The sequence below is a fragment of the Gopherus evgoodei genome, chromosome 7 (genome assembly GCF_007399415.2).
Source record: "Gopherus evgoodei ecotype Sinaloan lineage chromosome 7, rGopEvg1_v1.p, whole genome shotgun sequence".
NCBI lineage: Eukaryota > Metazoa > Chordata > Testudines > Testudinidae > Gopherus > Gopherus evgoodei.
This window is the reverse complement of record NC_044328.1, coordinates 29934262-29949752: the sequence shown is the minus strand read 5'-3', so window position 1 is coordinate 29949752 and position 15491 is coordinate 29934262. Positions and strand designations below refer to the sequence as shown.

General features: G+C 40.2%; 1 protein-coding gene across 1 annotated transcript in view; it reads right to left on the bottom strand.

The window, feature by feature from the left end:
• The window catches only part of ADGRA1 (adhesion G protein-coupled receptor A1), a 454349-nt gene extending 443274 nt beyond the window's left edge, over positions 1-11075 (bottom strand). The window contains exon 1 of the mRNA XM_030570731.1: positions 10807-11075. Within this exon, the coding sequence (XP_030426591.1) occupies positions 10807-11027 (221 nt within the window). The 5' untranslated portion in view covers positions 11028-11075. The remainder of the gene's footprint in view (positions 1-10806) is intronic.
• Between the last annotated feature and the right edge of the window lie 4416 nt (positions 11076-15491).

The following is a 15491-nucleotide window of genomic DNA, read 5'->3' as shown; positions in this document are numbered from 1 at the left end:
ATACATATAATCCCTTTATCTTTCCATTTACAATTCCAGTCTATGAAACAATCATTGATGCACCTATTTTGAATTGGAATTGGTTCATCTTTATATAAAAGAAGCTATTTATAAGACGGTCACCTCTGCTACCTTGATTCTGTGGTTCCTTCCTTTTGCAGAAAACTCCTCACTAGCCAGGGAAAACCATGAAGGTCCATATCCTAGTAGCTATAGAGGCCCCAGGCCATCAAAGTTTTTCAAAGCTAGAATGCTGCATTAACAATGAAGAAAACTGAGAATCAAGCTTGCTGAGATTATGCTGAGCCCCTTCTACATTGCCAGAAGGGCCTTAGTGTAATGGGGAATTTAAGACAGTATATTCAGAACTCTGGAAGGTAAAATATAGCCAACCCCAACGCCTCAGGATTTACCAAGGGACAACTTTTAAAAAAGAAGAAAATTAAGAATGTCCTTTTAAACCTTATGTGCTACCTGACGGCAAGAGCTAAATTTTATCAGACCCAGAGGTAAATCTCAGAGTTTTTCACAGGTTTTTATAATAAAGACTGCCACAGTATAATAATACAGCAACAAATCCCACAAGTCTTCACCTGCCTGTGTTTTGTTACTGACAGAACAGTTTACACAGTGGACATAATCTTATCTGAAAAAGAATAAGCCCAGTTTAATACAGACAAGTAACTACCATCAGTGTTATTAGACTATAATAAAAACAACAGAAGTGGAACAATGGTATGAAGTACATTCACTATTTGGTGATAAATCTCTCAGCTCAGTCTCAGGCATAAGAATACAGTAGGAAGTACTAAAAAGGACAACAGTAGCATGTTACCTCAAAATCAAAAAACTTTAAGTGAATATTCTCTATATTAAGAAAAGAGAAGGGGTGTGGGGGGGATTCAGAAGAGCAGGAAAGTGTTTGAGAAATCTACAACTCCACATTAACTCGCAATAACTTGAAAGTAAATTTACAGAACACATGCTGTCTTGACTAACCTTTATTTCATTGGTCAGGTATGACTAGGGAGGCAGATAGAAATACATAAAATAGTCTGCTGGCTCATGCTGTAGAATTACTCGTCGGGGACAATGAAAATGAAGGAGAGCTAGGATATGAAGTGGCAGTTGTACACAACATTAGAGACAGAAGGCACAAGCACAGATGCTCGAAAACATTCAGAATTAAACCAGCGGTGAAAGTCAAGTCAGTACAGTGCTCTAAATCTTAGGTGTGAGGCTTACTCATTTCTCTCATGTACAAATACTTCTTAGGGGTTTTTAAAGCAGAATAGCTGTCTCAGTGGAGAAAATCTGCCCTTTTAACTTCTGGATTTATGCTACAAACCAGCTGTGTATAACAGAAGCAGGGCAAAACACAGTCTGAGGAAAGAAGGATGGATTATCTGGAACAGGGACAGTTTGAGCAGCTGTGACAAGGCCCCCGCAGAAGAAAACAGTGTTATGTCTACAGAAATTTTGCTCAGGAAGCTGCTCGATCCTTCGGTGGAGGGATGGAGGCAGCTGCAGAGAAGTATTCTTTTTGGAAAGGGGGGAAACATAGGGAGCAGAGTAACTGGAGAAACCACTACAGGCGTCACAGGATAGGAAGGGGACAGAGAAGGAGCAGAACAACCCTAAGTTGCATTTTTTTCACAAGAGGGGAGGCAGGAAGCATAGTAGCCTCAGAGCTGCTGCTCCTCTAAGAAGGAGAGGGAGCAACGAGCAGAGTGTCCTGGCAGAAGGGGAAGCAGCAGAGCTCTACAAAAAGATACTTGAAGCAGAAATGATTGATCTGATTGGGAAGGGCACAATTAATAAGAGCATAATTGACTGAGAGGAGGGAAGATGTGACAATGGAAAAAATCAAATATACATAACTTTGGGAGGAAGTATTTTTCACTTGGGATAGTAGGTATAAATTTTGGAGGCCCAGATTCTCACTCTCTCTCCAGGTCACATGAAAATTGAGTGCCTCATGATGACCAGCGAAGACAGTGAGCCCCTGACTAGCCCCCATCTACACCATATATATTGATCACTCTTTAAAAACGTGTGGAAGATACCAGCATTTCCAGCAATGCTGTACATGTGTCAATGTTACTTTTGAGCATCAATTTCATCACCTGCTTTTTAGGGTAAAGTCCCTTTCAGTGGCTGGAAAAACAGGCCCCTCAGGCAAGTTCACACAGAGACAGCTGTGTGCTCAGGGGGGAAAAGGGAAACCTCCCATGTAGTCTTTAGCCTAGTGGATAGGTACTCAGCCAGGAAGTGGGAAATCCCCAGTTCAAGTCCCCTCTCCTACTGAAAAGGAAAAGGATTTGAACAGGGATCTGCTAACTCTCATGGGAATGCTCTGAGCTATAGGGTCATTCTTGCACTCTCTCGCTCTGGCCCAATTATTATTGTTTAATTAAAGTGAACAGCTTCAATAGGAGAGATTGAAGGTGCCTGCATCAGAATATTCCATAGCCCAGTGATTAGCATTCTCACCCAAGAGGTAGGGGACTACTGCTCAAATCCCTTCTAATCTCAGGTGGAATACTTGACTTGTGAGTATGCCACATCTTGGGTGAGTACCCTATCTACTAAGCTGTAGATTAGACAGGAGATCCTCCTGCCTCCCTCCCTCCCAACCCCCAACCAGCTGTTTTTATTAGGATTCCATGTGCAACTAATGCAGCTGAACACGTATGTTCCCTTACTTCATGGATCACTAGCAGAGTTAGGCACCTAAATTTGGTCTCCATGGAGAAGCCCATGTTTGAAAGAAGGGCAGTGCTTAACACTCACCCCTCTGGCTGGGGTCTCCCATTAGCTATTCTAGGCAGCTTCCCACTTAGCATGCTGGCTTTGTGGACTGAAAGCTAAGGCACCTCTCTCTTCATTCATTGTAAAGAGAGCCTAAGCCTCTAATTTAGGCTTTGTGGATAGCAAAGGTATTCCTATGATTTTCCAGGCCCCTAAAAGTTTCACATCATTGCGCTCCACATTGCAATGCCTCCTTCCCTTCATGAATCCCACCCCAAGTTACTGACTGCTTTAGAACTGCCAATGATCCAAACACAGGATCCTACCCAGACACAACAGCTGGGGGTACATGCACTTGACACACAGTTTGATTTTTTTGCCGAGTATATCTGTTGGGCATTAAAAATAAATCTGTGCAGCATATATTGGCCTAACTTAGCAAAACATGCAGTGACATTTACCAAATCTCTTCTTGCTTGACAATCAACTAAGGTCAATAATGGATCAACTGGCAAATTATCCCATATGGCAGAAACCCACATGAGAGAGGAAATTCGCAACACAACACTTTATCTAGGCCTATATTCCCTGTTAAAGGTATATACATATATGTTTATATACACATTTTTTTCCTAAGCAGTCTTAAGTCTTTTGTCCCTCCAGAAAAAGCCTACCCCAAAATTAGAAAGTCAGCGATATGCAAGTTGCCTAGTCTCCAATATATATTCCATGTTGTAGGTGAAATGATCAAATAGATAAGTGATCCAAATAAAAATACAGTCCTGGGCCTCTAAAGAATCACCTGTCTAGAAGAAGAAGAGGGATAGAATGTTTAGGCTGTGGAACTGCAATGATCACTTAATACCCTTAGATTAGGAAGAATGAAAAAGACAAAGAGCCTATTTTATATTTAAGAATTTATTATGAAAAAACCTAAGCCAGTTATACTGTATTACAAAGTAATACAATAGCTCCCTTATTGCTTCTTTGGCATATAAAATTGGCATTAGCAAAGGCTAAGGGTCAAATTGAACTCCAAAATGTCAGGATTTACTTATTCTATTAAGTACTGCCAAATTAAATAGAGAATTCAGGGCTACTTTTCCCCTCCCCAGAAATAACCTCACCCAGGATGTTTGTCTAATGGAGAAAATAAAACATTTAAATTCATGGTATTTTGTACTCATTCTGGGTATGTCTAGACCAAGAAAAACAGTCAATTTTAGGCTCACCTACAATGCCCTACACAATCTCATCCCGCCTAACATCTCTATTCTCTTTTCTTCCTGTTTTCCAGTCACCTCTCCCTATCACTCACTTCATCTTTCTCACATCTTAGGTCAGTTTGCCCTTATGCTTTGGAATTTCTTTCACCATGGCTGATTGTCCCTCCAACAAATTTTTGGGAGGCTGCATGGTCCAGCACATGGATAGGAAGCCAGAAGACCTGGCTTTCTATTCCTGTCTCTGAAAATGATCAGTTGTATGACCTAGGGCAAGTCACTTAGCTCTCTTCACCTTAGTTTTCTCACCTGTTTAATGAGGATAACAACTTGTCTGTCTTTATACGGTGCCTTATGAATGATCTACAGATTACAAGTGTTACGCAAGGGCTAAGTATTATTAAAACATTTTTGAAACCCATTCTCAGGAACCCTCTTTTTCCATTATTTCCTCACTAATAATCATCTTTTGTTCATCCTTGCCTTCCTAAAATATCATCCTGCCTTTGCTTGCCTTGAGGAACTTAGATTGTAGGCTTTTGTGGACATGAAATGTGTTTTATATTGTAAAAGTACAGTGCAGTTAAATATATTTGCCATATCATTTACTAATAACCATTATGAACCACAGCAGCATAGAACAGGCAGAGACAAGACTGGGCATGAAACAAATGAAGTATTTTTTTTAAAAAGTATATAAAGCAAGTGCTGATATGACATAATATTGAAGTAATTTGGGGACAAGGAAAATGTGGTAAATTCAGCCTTTAGAGAATTGTGCTTTGAGGATGAAAACATTGTGTATTATCATTATAGCAACCAAGCATCTCTGAAATTAAATATCTGAGGCTCACAACTGCCACTCATCTATGAAAATGTGGGTCTTCAGCTCAGCACATCCACTGCATTTGTGATAGCTATTTACTATTGTACAAGTTCTACCTTTAGTGAAATCTGTGTAACCCCATTTAAGATAACAGAGTTGCACAGGGATAAATGAGGGAGAATTTGTCCATAAACAGGGAGCTGGTGTGAGAAGAGTGCTAGATTTTCTTTCAAAGGAAAAAGTAAGTTAATCAGATACCACTATCAGAAACAGGTGGATTTTAGTAATATTTTGTTACTATATCACCTTCCAGTCTAGGGTACTACGGCATTTAATTAATAAAAGGAGTCACAAGCCAAAAGGAAGACGGTATTATCCTCATTTTACAGAATGAACAAACAAAAAACACCAGAGGCACAGACAAGGTAAATGACTTACCTTATTAAAAATCAGAGAGACAGCAACTCTGTGGTAGAGCTGAGAAGAGAGCCTAGATCTCTTAATGACCTAGAGGTTCTTTAGCCTCTAGACCACAGTGCTTTGCAATGAATGAGTTGAGTTGCCTGTGTATATCTGAGGTCAACAGGACCAACTATCATGTTATGCAGCCAACCATAACTGGAATGGCTCCAGAGCCACTTCATAGCTTGCAAAGACCTTTCTGATTGTGTCTCTACACATTTTTCTGTTGCATCGGAGATCCAAATGCAAAACCAAGCAGACTACTGTATCATAAGGATTTTCATTAATCCACGGGCATTATGTAGGTCCGCAAGTCAGTGAGGGCTAATCCAGCAGTCTATATTTATCCAAAATTCCCTATTGACTTCTAAAAGCAATAACGTGCATCCAAGGCGTGTGAGGTCCTGAATGGATCACTGTAATTCAATAAATCTTAACATCTAGAATACCCATTTTCACAATGACTGGAGATTTTTTTTTTAATAATCCTTATCGGTATTTCTGGGCATATGTTTAATTTAAACAAATAAAATTTAATACATGTAATCTCTTAATGCTTTTAGAGCACCTTTTTATGAGACAATGAAACAAGTGGTTATTACCCAAAAAGTTGCAATACATATTGTTTATTAATATTGTGAGAGTTTGGACCATCAGCTCAAGAGCAAACTCCTACATCAACCAGAATTTAGAGTACTCATGAGAGAGAGAGAGAGAGAGAGAGAGAGAGAGAATCTCATCTGTTGCACACTCTCATGAGCTGCAGGCACACTCAAGAAACAGCATGGACAGGATCTGAAAGGGCAGTTCCTCAGCCAGATGGAAGATCACCACAATGTAAAAGTCTTTGTGATTGGAAGGAAGTATGGAAGAATACTGGAGTGCTCAGAAGGGTACTGTCCCATTAGGAAAAAGAGTACTATGGAGTAGACAACCAAAACAAGTTATATGGCAGGCAAATGCTTCTAAGACTTAGATGGACAGGGTCATAGGATGATCTTGTCTGATCATAGAAAAAAATATAGAAACTCACTCATATTCAAAGCTGAAGGGAAATCAAAAGACAGATCTGCCTAAACTTTAAGTTAAGTTTAGACGCAACAGTAACAACAATTAAAAAAAAAACAGATCATTGGTCCTTTTCATTTAGTGTCTTGTCTCAGAAAGTGGACAATATCTTAACCAACTGCAGACTGATCTGCACAAATTTGGAGTAGGATCAGACTTTTGCTAACCCCTGCGGACACTCAAGAAACATGAGATTGGATTACCCACATCATTAGTTTACATAACTACAACTGTCTTGAACAATATTTTGTCCCTTTTATAATCCAGTCAGATATTTGTCTTTAGTACCTTCTATGGCAATGAATAAAGTCCCTCTCTCTTTAAAAACAAACACCCACCCACCAACATGGTTATACTAACTCTATTGTACAGAAGTGAAATGTGGGCACTGAGGAAGGCTGAAGAACATCAGACTATGGTGTTCAATTCTCATTTTATTTTTCAGGATCAATCTCCTTCTCCATAAGTATACTTTAAAGGCTGATACAGCAAAAAATAATAAGAATAAAGTATGCAAGCCAAATACACAATTTAAGAAAATATAAACTACCACCAAGAAAAGTGAACACATGATATAAAAATCCCATTAAGATCCACTTTGAGCCCAAATTAATGAAATATGCCAAAAGCAAAATGAAAAACGCTACATTATGTTACTTCTACTCATTGGGTCTACACATCAGTAGATGTATCAGTGTGGAAATAGCAGATGCCGTAATTTAATGCCACTTTGTGACAACGGTATACTGCTGTAGAAAGAGGAAGAGTAACCCCTCTGCTACAGAAGGCACATAAGTCTCTGTTGCAAGTCACTGAGGAGCATCACTGTAGATCAGAACAAACTCATTTCAATAGAAGATATACACTTACTTTCAGAAGCTATAGTAAAATTAGACAGCTGTTTTATCCATTTACAGTTCCTATTTCAAAGGCAGTGAGATAAATATTGAATACAGATAAACAGCACATCCAGAAAATTTTAACAAATTTCTTTTTTTTAAAAATTAGGATGGTATAGTTGACAGATCAGCTCATTTTCTTAATTTTACTTCTAGTAAAATTCCCTTAATTTGATGGGACCATCTGACATTTTATAGTGCAGATATTACTGAATGCAAAGTTTTTGAAAACCTCTATGAGCCCAGTTAGTGACAATCTCTCCCTCCACTCAAACTGAAGATAATTGGTTAATACACCTCCAAAGCCCACTGAAATCAACGGAAGTCTTTCTGTTAATGTCAGATCAGACCCTAAATTAGCAAAACATTTAGTAAAATTTATGTCAAATCCTGCTATCTGCTCATCACAACCAATTCCAATAGTTAATCAATTTAAAAGACTTTAAAACAAACTCTCTTCTCTCACAAAACACATATATTGTGTTAAGTTAGTTGATAAACTGCATCATATAGCATGTATATACATATGTACTTAAGATGAAGTTATAGTGCATACTGTATCCTTTATTGATTTAAGAGATATTTATTACTTCTCAATGGTGGTAATTTTTCTAACTGCCCACTAGGGTTATCAGAATATTGTAACAATTTGTCTTACATCTGCCCTTCCAATAAAATAGCACCAAAAAGAAAAAAAGCAACTATTATTGAATGAATTATTAAAATCATAGCAATTATTATAAAATTTCATACACTTGTTTTATTAAATGTTACTGCATCTGCAACACACATGACCTTTATCCACATCTATATTTCCTAACTGTTAAAGCAATCCAAGACTTCATATTCCATATGTTATAGCTTTCTCTGTAGGTGAATAAAACTGAGTGGAAATAGGCAGCGTGTTTTTACTAGATCTTTTTACACCTCAAGTTTTAAGTCTTGTTTTACCTTGAAGCATCAGCTTCTAATTATAGATTTAAGTCTTGGAAAAAATGTAATCTCTTTAAACTACATGTAATTTAAAAAGGAGGCATTGAGCAGGCATCAGACATTGCAGTCACTTAAACTGCAATTTTGAGCATAAGAAATTGAAAACTTCTGAAACACACATTCAGCAGAATTTGGCCCAATAACAGGTATTACCTCACCCACTATGTCTCTCACAGTTTTGGTCAGTTAGCTATAAATAACAAGTTATCTATTAAGATTAAGTGACTTTCATATATCACTTTCAAAAGTGTAGCATAGTGTATTTCTGATACTTGAACAAGTGTGTTTGGGTGTCCTCTGAACTATAAGGTATTATCTACCTTGAGACTAGTGCCTTAAATCTTAGATATTAGTGGGCAGATCCTCAGCTGGTGCAAATTGTCATTTTGGAGTTATGACAACTTGCATCAGCTGAGGATCTGCCTGTATATATTTTTTTCCGCACTACCATCTTTCAATAGTACACTCCTATTTGAAACACTGTCACTGTTAATCCTATATTAAGTATGCTGAATTCACTTTCTGGTACAGTTTAAAAGTATAAATGGCTATAAAAGAAGTGTTTCCAAAAAGTCTGGAGAACTTTTTGCAAATAAATATTCAAAAATAAAGCACAAAGAAACACCTTGTAGACATGCACAATTAGTGAGTTTCTAGAAATCTCTTAAGCAATGGAGAAAAGTAGTTAAGTCTGCACAAAATCTTCTGGAAAGTTAGAATGCTTTACGTTCTTAAAGAAAATTATAAGCCATGTAAGTAACATTGCATTTATATGGTAGTTACAAACGTATATTGATTTAATAAAGTTATTCTACCTCAGTTCAATTCTTTGAAAAAAGTGTAGTTATCACATCTATATATTAAGCACAAGCTTCCCAGATGAAAGATCAGCATAATCAGTTTTAGCAAAACCTGAACTGGGTCACACTCAGCACATCTGCACATTTACAAACACAAATTCCCCAGATGTCATTAATTACTATCTTTACCACTTGTCTCCTAAAAGTGTTGACTTAAAGAAAGTGCTGTGAACACTGAAGATGTTCACAGCATGAGTTGTCAAATGAACTAAATTCAATTGCATAGGATCAGTTGGATATATGCATCATCTAAAAGGGAAAAATGTCAACAATGTTAATGTTGGGTCCGTTATAGGAACATTACTGTAACCTCTCAGTGATAGAGGTACAAAATAGCATTAGTTATGTTTACTTACAATGAATATCATATATTCAAGTCTGTGTGTGTGTGCAGCAGGCAACACCATATTTGTTGTCCATTTCCAAGACACATGCAAGTAAACAATGCACAAACTGAGAGTCATTTCACCACTACTGGATTACTTAAATAATCAAAAAGGGATGCAGACAAACATATAGACATCTCAGCTTCCAAACTTTAATTAGAGAAGAAAACATCAATTTCAGGTAATTTGTTAAATAACCCTTAAAATGCAGCTCAGCAGTACAGATGGCATGTTTTATCATCCTTGGGGTTGGAAATTATCCTGTTTCAAGTTTAAAGGTCCATCGGCTGGTCTAATCAGTTTTGCTACCACTAACATTTTCAAAACCACCCTACATAGTATTATGCAATTTACACTGTAGTAAATTCTGCTTCCCAAAAAACAAAATACCAACAAGAGTTTCTAAGCTAGAAGTGAAAACAAACTCAAATATTGTTTAAAAGTAGGGCCAGAGTCAAAACTGCCCACCCAGGTTGATTAGAGAAACAAGGTGGGGGAGTAATATCTTGCATAGGACCAACTTCTATAGTTGAGAAAAACAAGTTTTCCAGCTACACAGCTCTTCTTCAGGTTTCCTCACTCACCTGGTCTCTCTAATATCTTGGGCCCGACAGGGCTACAACTACACTGCGTACACCCACTTTAATCTCAGTTTCTACTCCCTTTTTGACTGTGATTAAGATGTTTGATGGATATTTCATATTCCATATGTTTTGTTATGCACAATGAACCATTTCCTCTTTTGGCACGGAGAAGTAGCTTTCTTTCAAACTTTTAAAGACAAGAGAAGGTTTGAGACTGATACCGCACAAACCATTAGTTTATAACGGTTTTTCCTAGGTGGGCTTCTTTGGTCCATTACTGTCATTTCTTTCCCAGAACGGAAATAACACGCTCTTTAGAGTCCAAGCTCCCCCGTCCCCTTAGAAACTGTGACAGCTGCCTGGAAACACCAGTGACTAGATTACTGCCCATAGTTTGCATCGGGATGTGTGAGCGCTTTGGAAGAGGAGATGCATCCCCGCCTGGAGTCGGTGAGCAGCTCAGCGAAGTATTTAATCATTAAGCTCCCACACCTCAACTTCCAAGCGCCCAAAGTGTCCTCCAACGTGGGCTCTCTCCCAGGCACGCCCTGCTGCCTGCCTCCTGCATTAGCCAGAGGCTTGCATCGCTGATCCTACCTCCAGCCCTATCCGACCACCTCCCGCCGGCAGCAAAGCCAGACCCTTGACAGCTGGGTTTCCTTTCACACGCTCGCCTGGCCGGCTCCATTCACACACCCCCACACCGGCTGTTTATCCCACACGTGCACCCGCAGCCCAGCCGGGCTGTACTTACAGAGACACCGTGCGGCTCGGCAGCAGAGAAGGCTGCAAAGTTTCGACCAACTCCCCCCCGCTGCAGACAACTTTGATGCGGACGGTTTGGCGGCCGGGCCCCTTGGAGCGCTCCGCGGTGCAGAGGCAGCTGTCAACGATCAGGTCCGGGCAGTTCCTGCTGGCCCAGGAGAGCCCCGCCAGCGCGGCCGCCAAGCAGAGGCAGCGGCAGAGCCCGTGCATGGTGGAGAAGCCGACGCCGTGGCTCTGCGCTGCTCATGGCAAGCTCCGCGCACAGCCCGCCCCGCCTCCTGCACTGACCCACTGCCGGTAGCCGGGTCCCGCGGCGGAGAGGGGGTCCCCCGCCTCCTCCTGGCAGCCACACCGGGCGGACCCGCGGCCGGTCACTCCCAGCAGGAGCCTGGGCGCCGCCCTCGGCTCACCGGAATAAAACTCCCCCGGCGAGGGGAGAGCGCCTCCTCCCTCCCGCCGTGGCCTGTCAGTGCGACCCGCCCACAGCCAGGCTCCGCCAGCAGCCCCGGGCTGAGCGGGCGAGCTGGGCTGCAGCTCGCTCGGACCGTGGCTGGCGGGGCTCGCTGCCCTCTGCCGCCCACCCCTAAGGGGTAGGGCCGGCTCTGAGCCTGGGCTGGTGCGGCACAGGGCGAGCCCCTCCGGGGCAGTGACCGCGTGAGGCTAAGGGGCACTGTGGGAACCCAATTTGCAGCCTTCTTTTTCCCCGTCACAGATGTGGGTCCGGAGACCGGAACTGAGTGGGGAGATGCTATTGGGAGTATCTTGACCATGAGTTTGTGGTTGGGGAATTGGACTAGGACGCTGGAGCTCTGGCTTCATTTCCCAGCCCTGTCACTAATTTCCCTTGCGACTTTAGGCACTTGGCTTCATCTCTCCGTGCCAAGTTTTCTATCTGTGAAATGGAGAGAATAGTTAATTTTAAGTTCAGCTTCGCTTCATCGATGTTACCAGCTACTACAAGCGCTGCCACAGAAAAGTTTACCGGTGTTGTTGCATTAGGGCAGCATAGCAAAAATACACAGAAGCTCAAACAACAAGAGACTCTGCGAGATATAATGTTTACTTTCAACATACATGTACTCCAGAAAGCTATGCAGAGCTGAACAAACTGGGCTGGGGTTTATTCAAGTGTTGTTCCAAGTCTACTCCTGGTAGTTTGGCCAGTCTCACATGCTCTTTCATTCCCTTTTTGTGAACACTCATGTACATTTGTTTGTTCACAGACCGCCAAGGTTAGGTTGCTAGCAAAGATTAATTTAAATTAAGAAACAAAGATCCCAATCCTGCCCTGACCGCTGTATGGGCAGACCTGCCCACAGTCCCATTGACCTCAATGGGGCTCCATGCAGAGGTCTCTTGAGTGTGGTTCACTCTCTCATTTCCCATATATATGTGTAATGTATTTTTAACCTAGGCTGAAAATTGTTCACAATATGAGCAGTCATGATCTATTTGCAGACAATTCAGGAACAGAAAATAAGACTAACTTCTCAGCATAAATTACAACCAACAATTCATCTAGTTCTAGCTAAGAGTGAATGAAAAGACAGTTTGTAAAGAAACCCCAATCCTGCAATGAACTGTATTCTGACAGACTTTGGTGCTCACAAAGAGCCTTATTTAAATCAATGGGGGTCTATGGCCTGGAACTCCTTGCAGGAGCTGGGTTACACATTGTAACTTTATAGCATTTGGTACAGTAATATTCCCTAAAGGCAAGGGCTGCTTCTTTGTGTGTACAGCTACTAGTACAATGTAGCCTTAATTCCTAATCTGGGGTTCTATGTATATATATATATTAAAAATAATCCATAATAGAAAAGTTACTGCTGTTGTGAAATATCATGATCAAGGTAACTTTATCCCTAGAGAAATATCTTTCATAGAGTTTTTGCTTTAAAGGAGTCATTAATGTTGCACTTCTTTTTAAAAGCAAAGTGTTGTAAATCTTACTTAGAGAATAAAATGGGATGTGTGTGTTACATGAGGCATCTCAGCATTCTAATGGTTGTGCCCTTTTTTTTCTTTTTTAAGGTAAAGAAAGCCTTTAAAGTATTTAAATTCATACATGTTAGAAATTCAGGTCCACCATCCCCCCTTATTTCTTTTACACCTCTTGGGACAACTAGAGAAGTAAAACTGTGTGTATAAACCTGCTTGAAAGGGAAGTGATTTTGTTAGTGTGTTAAAACTTTGCTTTGCTTGTTTTTAATCACTAATCTAACTCACAGGCCCTACAAAGTATTGGATGGAAAGATCTTCAGTTAAGGAACAAGAACGTACAAGAAGAGTACATCCTCTGTCCCTGTTCTTTTATTAGTTGTCCCCCGTAATCAGTGGGTTCTGTGGTTCTGTGGGTCCTCCCCTTACGCTGGGGGGGGATCCTTTAGCAGTGGGCAGGCTTCCGCCCGCCCACTTCCCAGACACTCAATAGTACAGAGTACATCCCAGCTGTCTGCAAAGTCCTGCAGTAAGAACAGACTTGACATTCCTAATATTTAAGGTAGAAAATAACAGGTAAGTTCCTCTCGAACCCCCAAACAAACCAACCAACCTTTCAGGCCATTCTTACAGAACATAAAGCAGCAAAAACAAGACACAAATCCACATTGTCTGTCACCATTAAACATTTATATAAAGTCTGATGCATATGATGTTTTCCAAGCACAGATAAAATGTTTCCTGCCCCAGAGAGCTTACAGTCAAGACAAACAGAACACAAGGTTACTGCACATGTACTCAAAGAAAGTATACCTAGATCTATCTTCCTGGCTATAGTTTTCCCACTTAATTTGATCAGCTGCCAGGATTTTGCATGTGTCATCTGTAGGAAATGCTTGACGGTGTTATTAAAATGAAGGTGGTGCCTCCTGCACAGCAGCATGAACTTCTAGCACAATTTGAGAAGCATTCAGAGGGTTAGAACAATGTGGGCCCAGCCCAGTTCAGATTAATTTCCTGGAGCACAGAAGCAAACTCTGTTAGCTTTGCCTGAATACTTAAGCTCTGGAGACTTATGTGAGACATGGGAGCCTAAAACCGTCTGGTTTAATATAATTTCTTTGCAGTCTTAATATGTGTGTTAGGTATTGGACAAAATAATTATCTGCATAATAGGGTAGACTTTCATGTGACAAACAGGCCAGGCCAGTATGGGTGTAGACAGCAGACAAACAAATAAACGTGAATGTTTTCTATTTATTCTTTTTGCTGACCAGATTTTTTTTGTTTTTATGTGCACTGAAGTAATCCTGAAACATCCGAGTCTTATTCTGTGGCAGACAGTATGAGTTAAAAAGGGACATTTATAAATATCAAGTAAAGTCATGGATAATCCTAAATACTGAAATGCTGCTAACATGAATGAGGGCAGAAAAAATTTAAAAAATGAATCGGAAGGTAGCAAAATAGGCATTTCTCTGACTTGCAAGATTACATTATACTTGGATTAGTTCACCAGTCACAGACACACGTACCTGTTTAACATGTGTAACTTGGGACACTGCACAAGAGTTAAGTAACAAGAAGTGAAGAATGTTTCATACAATAGATATGAAATTTAGAGAGGCACAATGTAATGATCTAAATTAGAATTTTGACAGGATTTCCAAGGAGTATGTTACTACTGGAAAAGAGCCATGGAAACTTTAATAGCTAAAAGTTTGTTCTACCTCTTGTCCCTCCAGCAACCCTCTAACTGCTAGGGCGTTGGTTCTATGCCAACCAGAGTGAAGCAGTCAGTTACCTACATCACTGTCTGCAGCACCTAGGTATTTCATTACTGTTTCCCACCCAGGTACCAACCAGATTTGATGCTGTTTACTATAGCTTGTGAGTTCAGACACAATCATACCACACAGTCGTATGGCTACAAGCCATAACAAAGGAAATGGGCAGAAAATAACTAAATGAGATTACATATAGAAAAAATGATGGGTAAGTATCGGGGTGGGGGGGAAGGAGGAATAATCCAGAACAGATTTTGAAAGGATTGAAAATACTTGAATGCTGAAAAGATATCAGGAAGAGTGACCGGAAAACGTAGACTGAACATGATCCTACAATAAAGTGTTTGGTGTAGCAAAAAATCCCAAATAAAACAAACAAAACTCTCACATACTAACACACACGATTTTTAGCTTAATATATATAATACAGTCTCCTGTGCTGAGACAAAACCAAGTGTATGTAGGCCATCCCTTACATGTGTTTGTTTAGCTTGTTCTTAAAAACCTCTGCTGGCAGGGATTCCACAACCTCCCTTTGTAACCTATTCTAGTACTTAACAATCCATATAGTTAGAAAGATTTTCCTAATATCTAAACTAAATCTCCCTTGATTTTCCTAATATCTAAACTAAATCTCCCTTGCAGTAGATAAAGCTGATTACTTCTTGTCCTACCTTCAGTGGACACAGAGAACAATTGATCACCATCCTCTTTATAACAGGCCTTTAAAAATTTGAAAACTGTTCTCAGGTCCCCTATCGGTATTCTTTTCTCACAGCTAAATGTGCCCAGTTTTTTTAACCTTTCCTCATAGGTCAGGTTTTCTAACCGTTTTCATTTTTGTTGCTCTACTCTAGACTCTCCAATTTGTTCACATCTTTTCTAAAGTGTAGCCCTCAGAATTGGACACAGTATTCTAGCTGAGACCTCATCTGTGCTGAGTAGA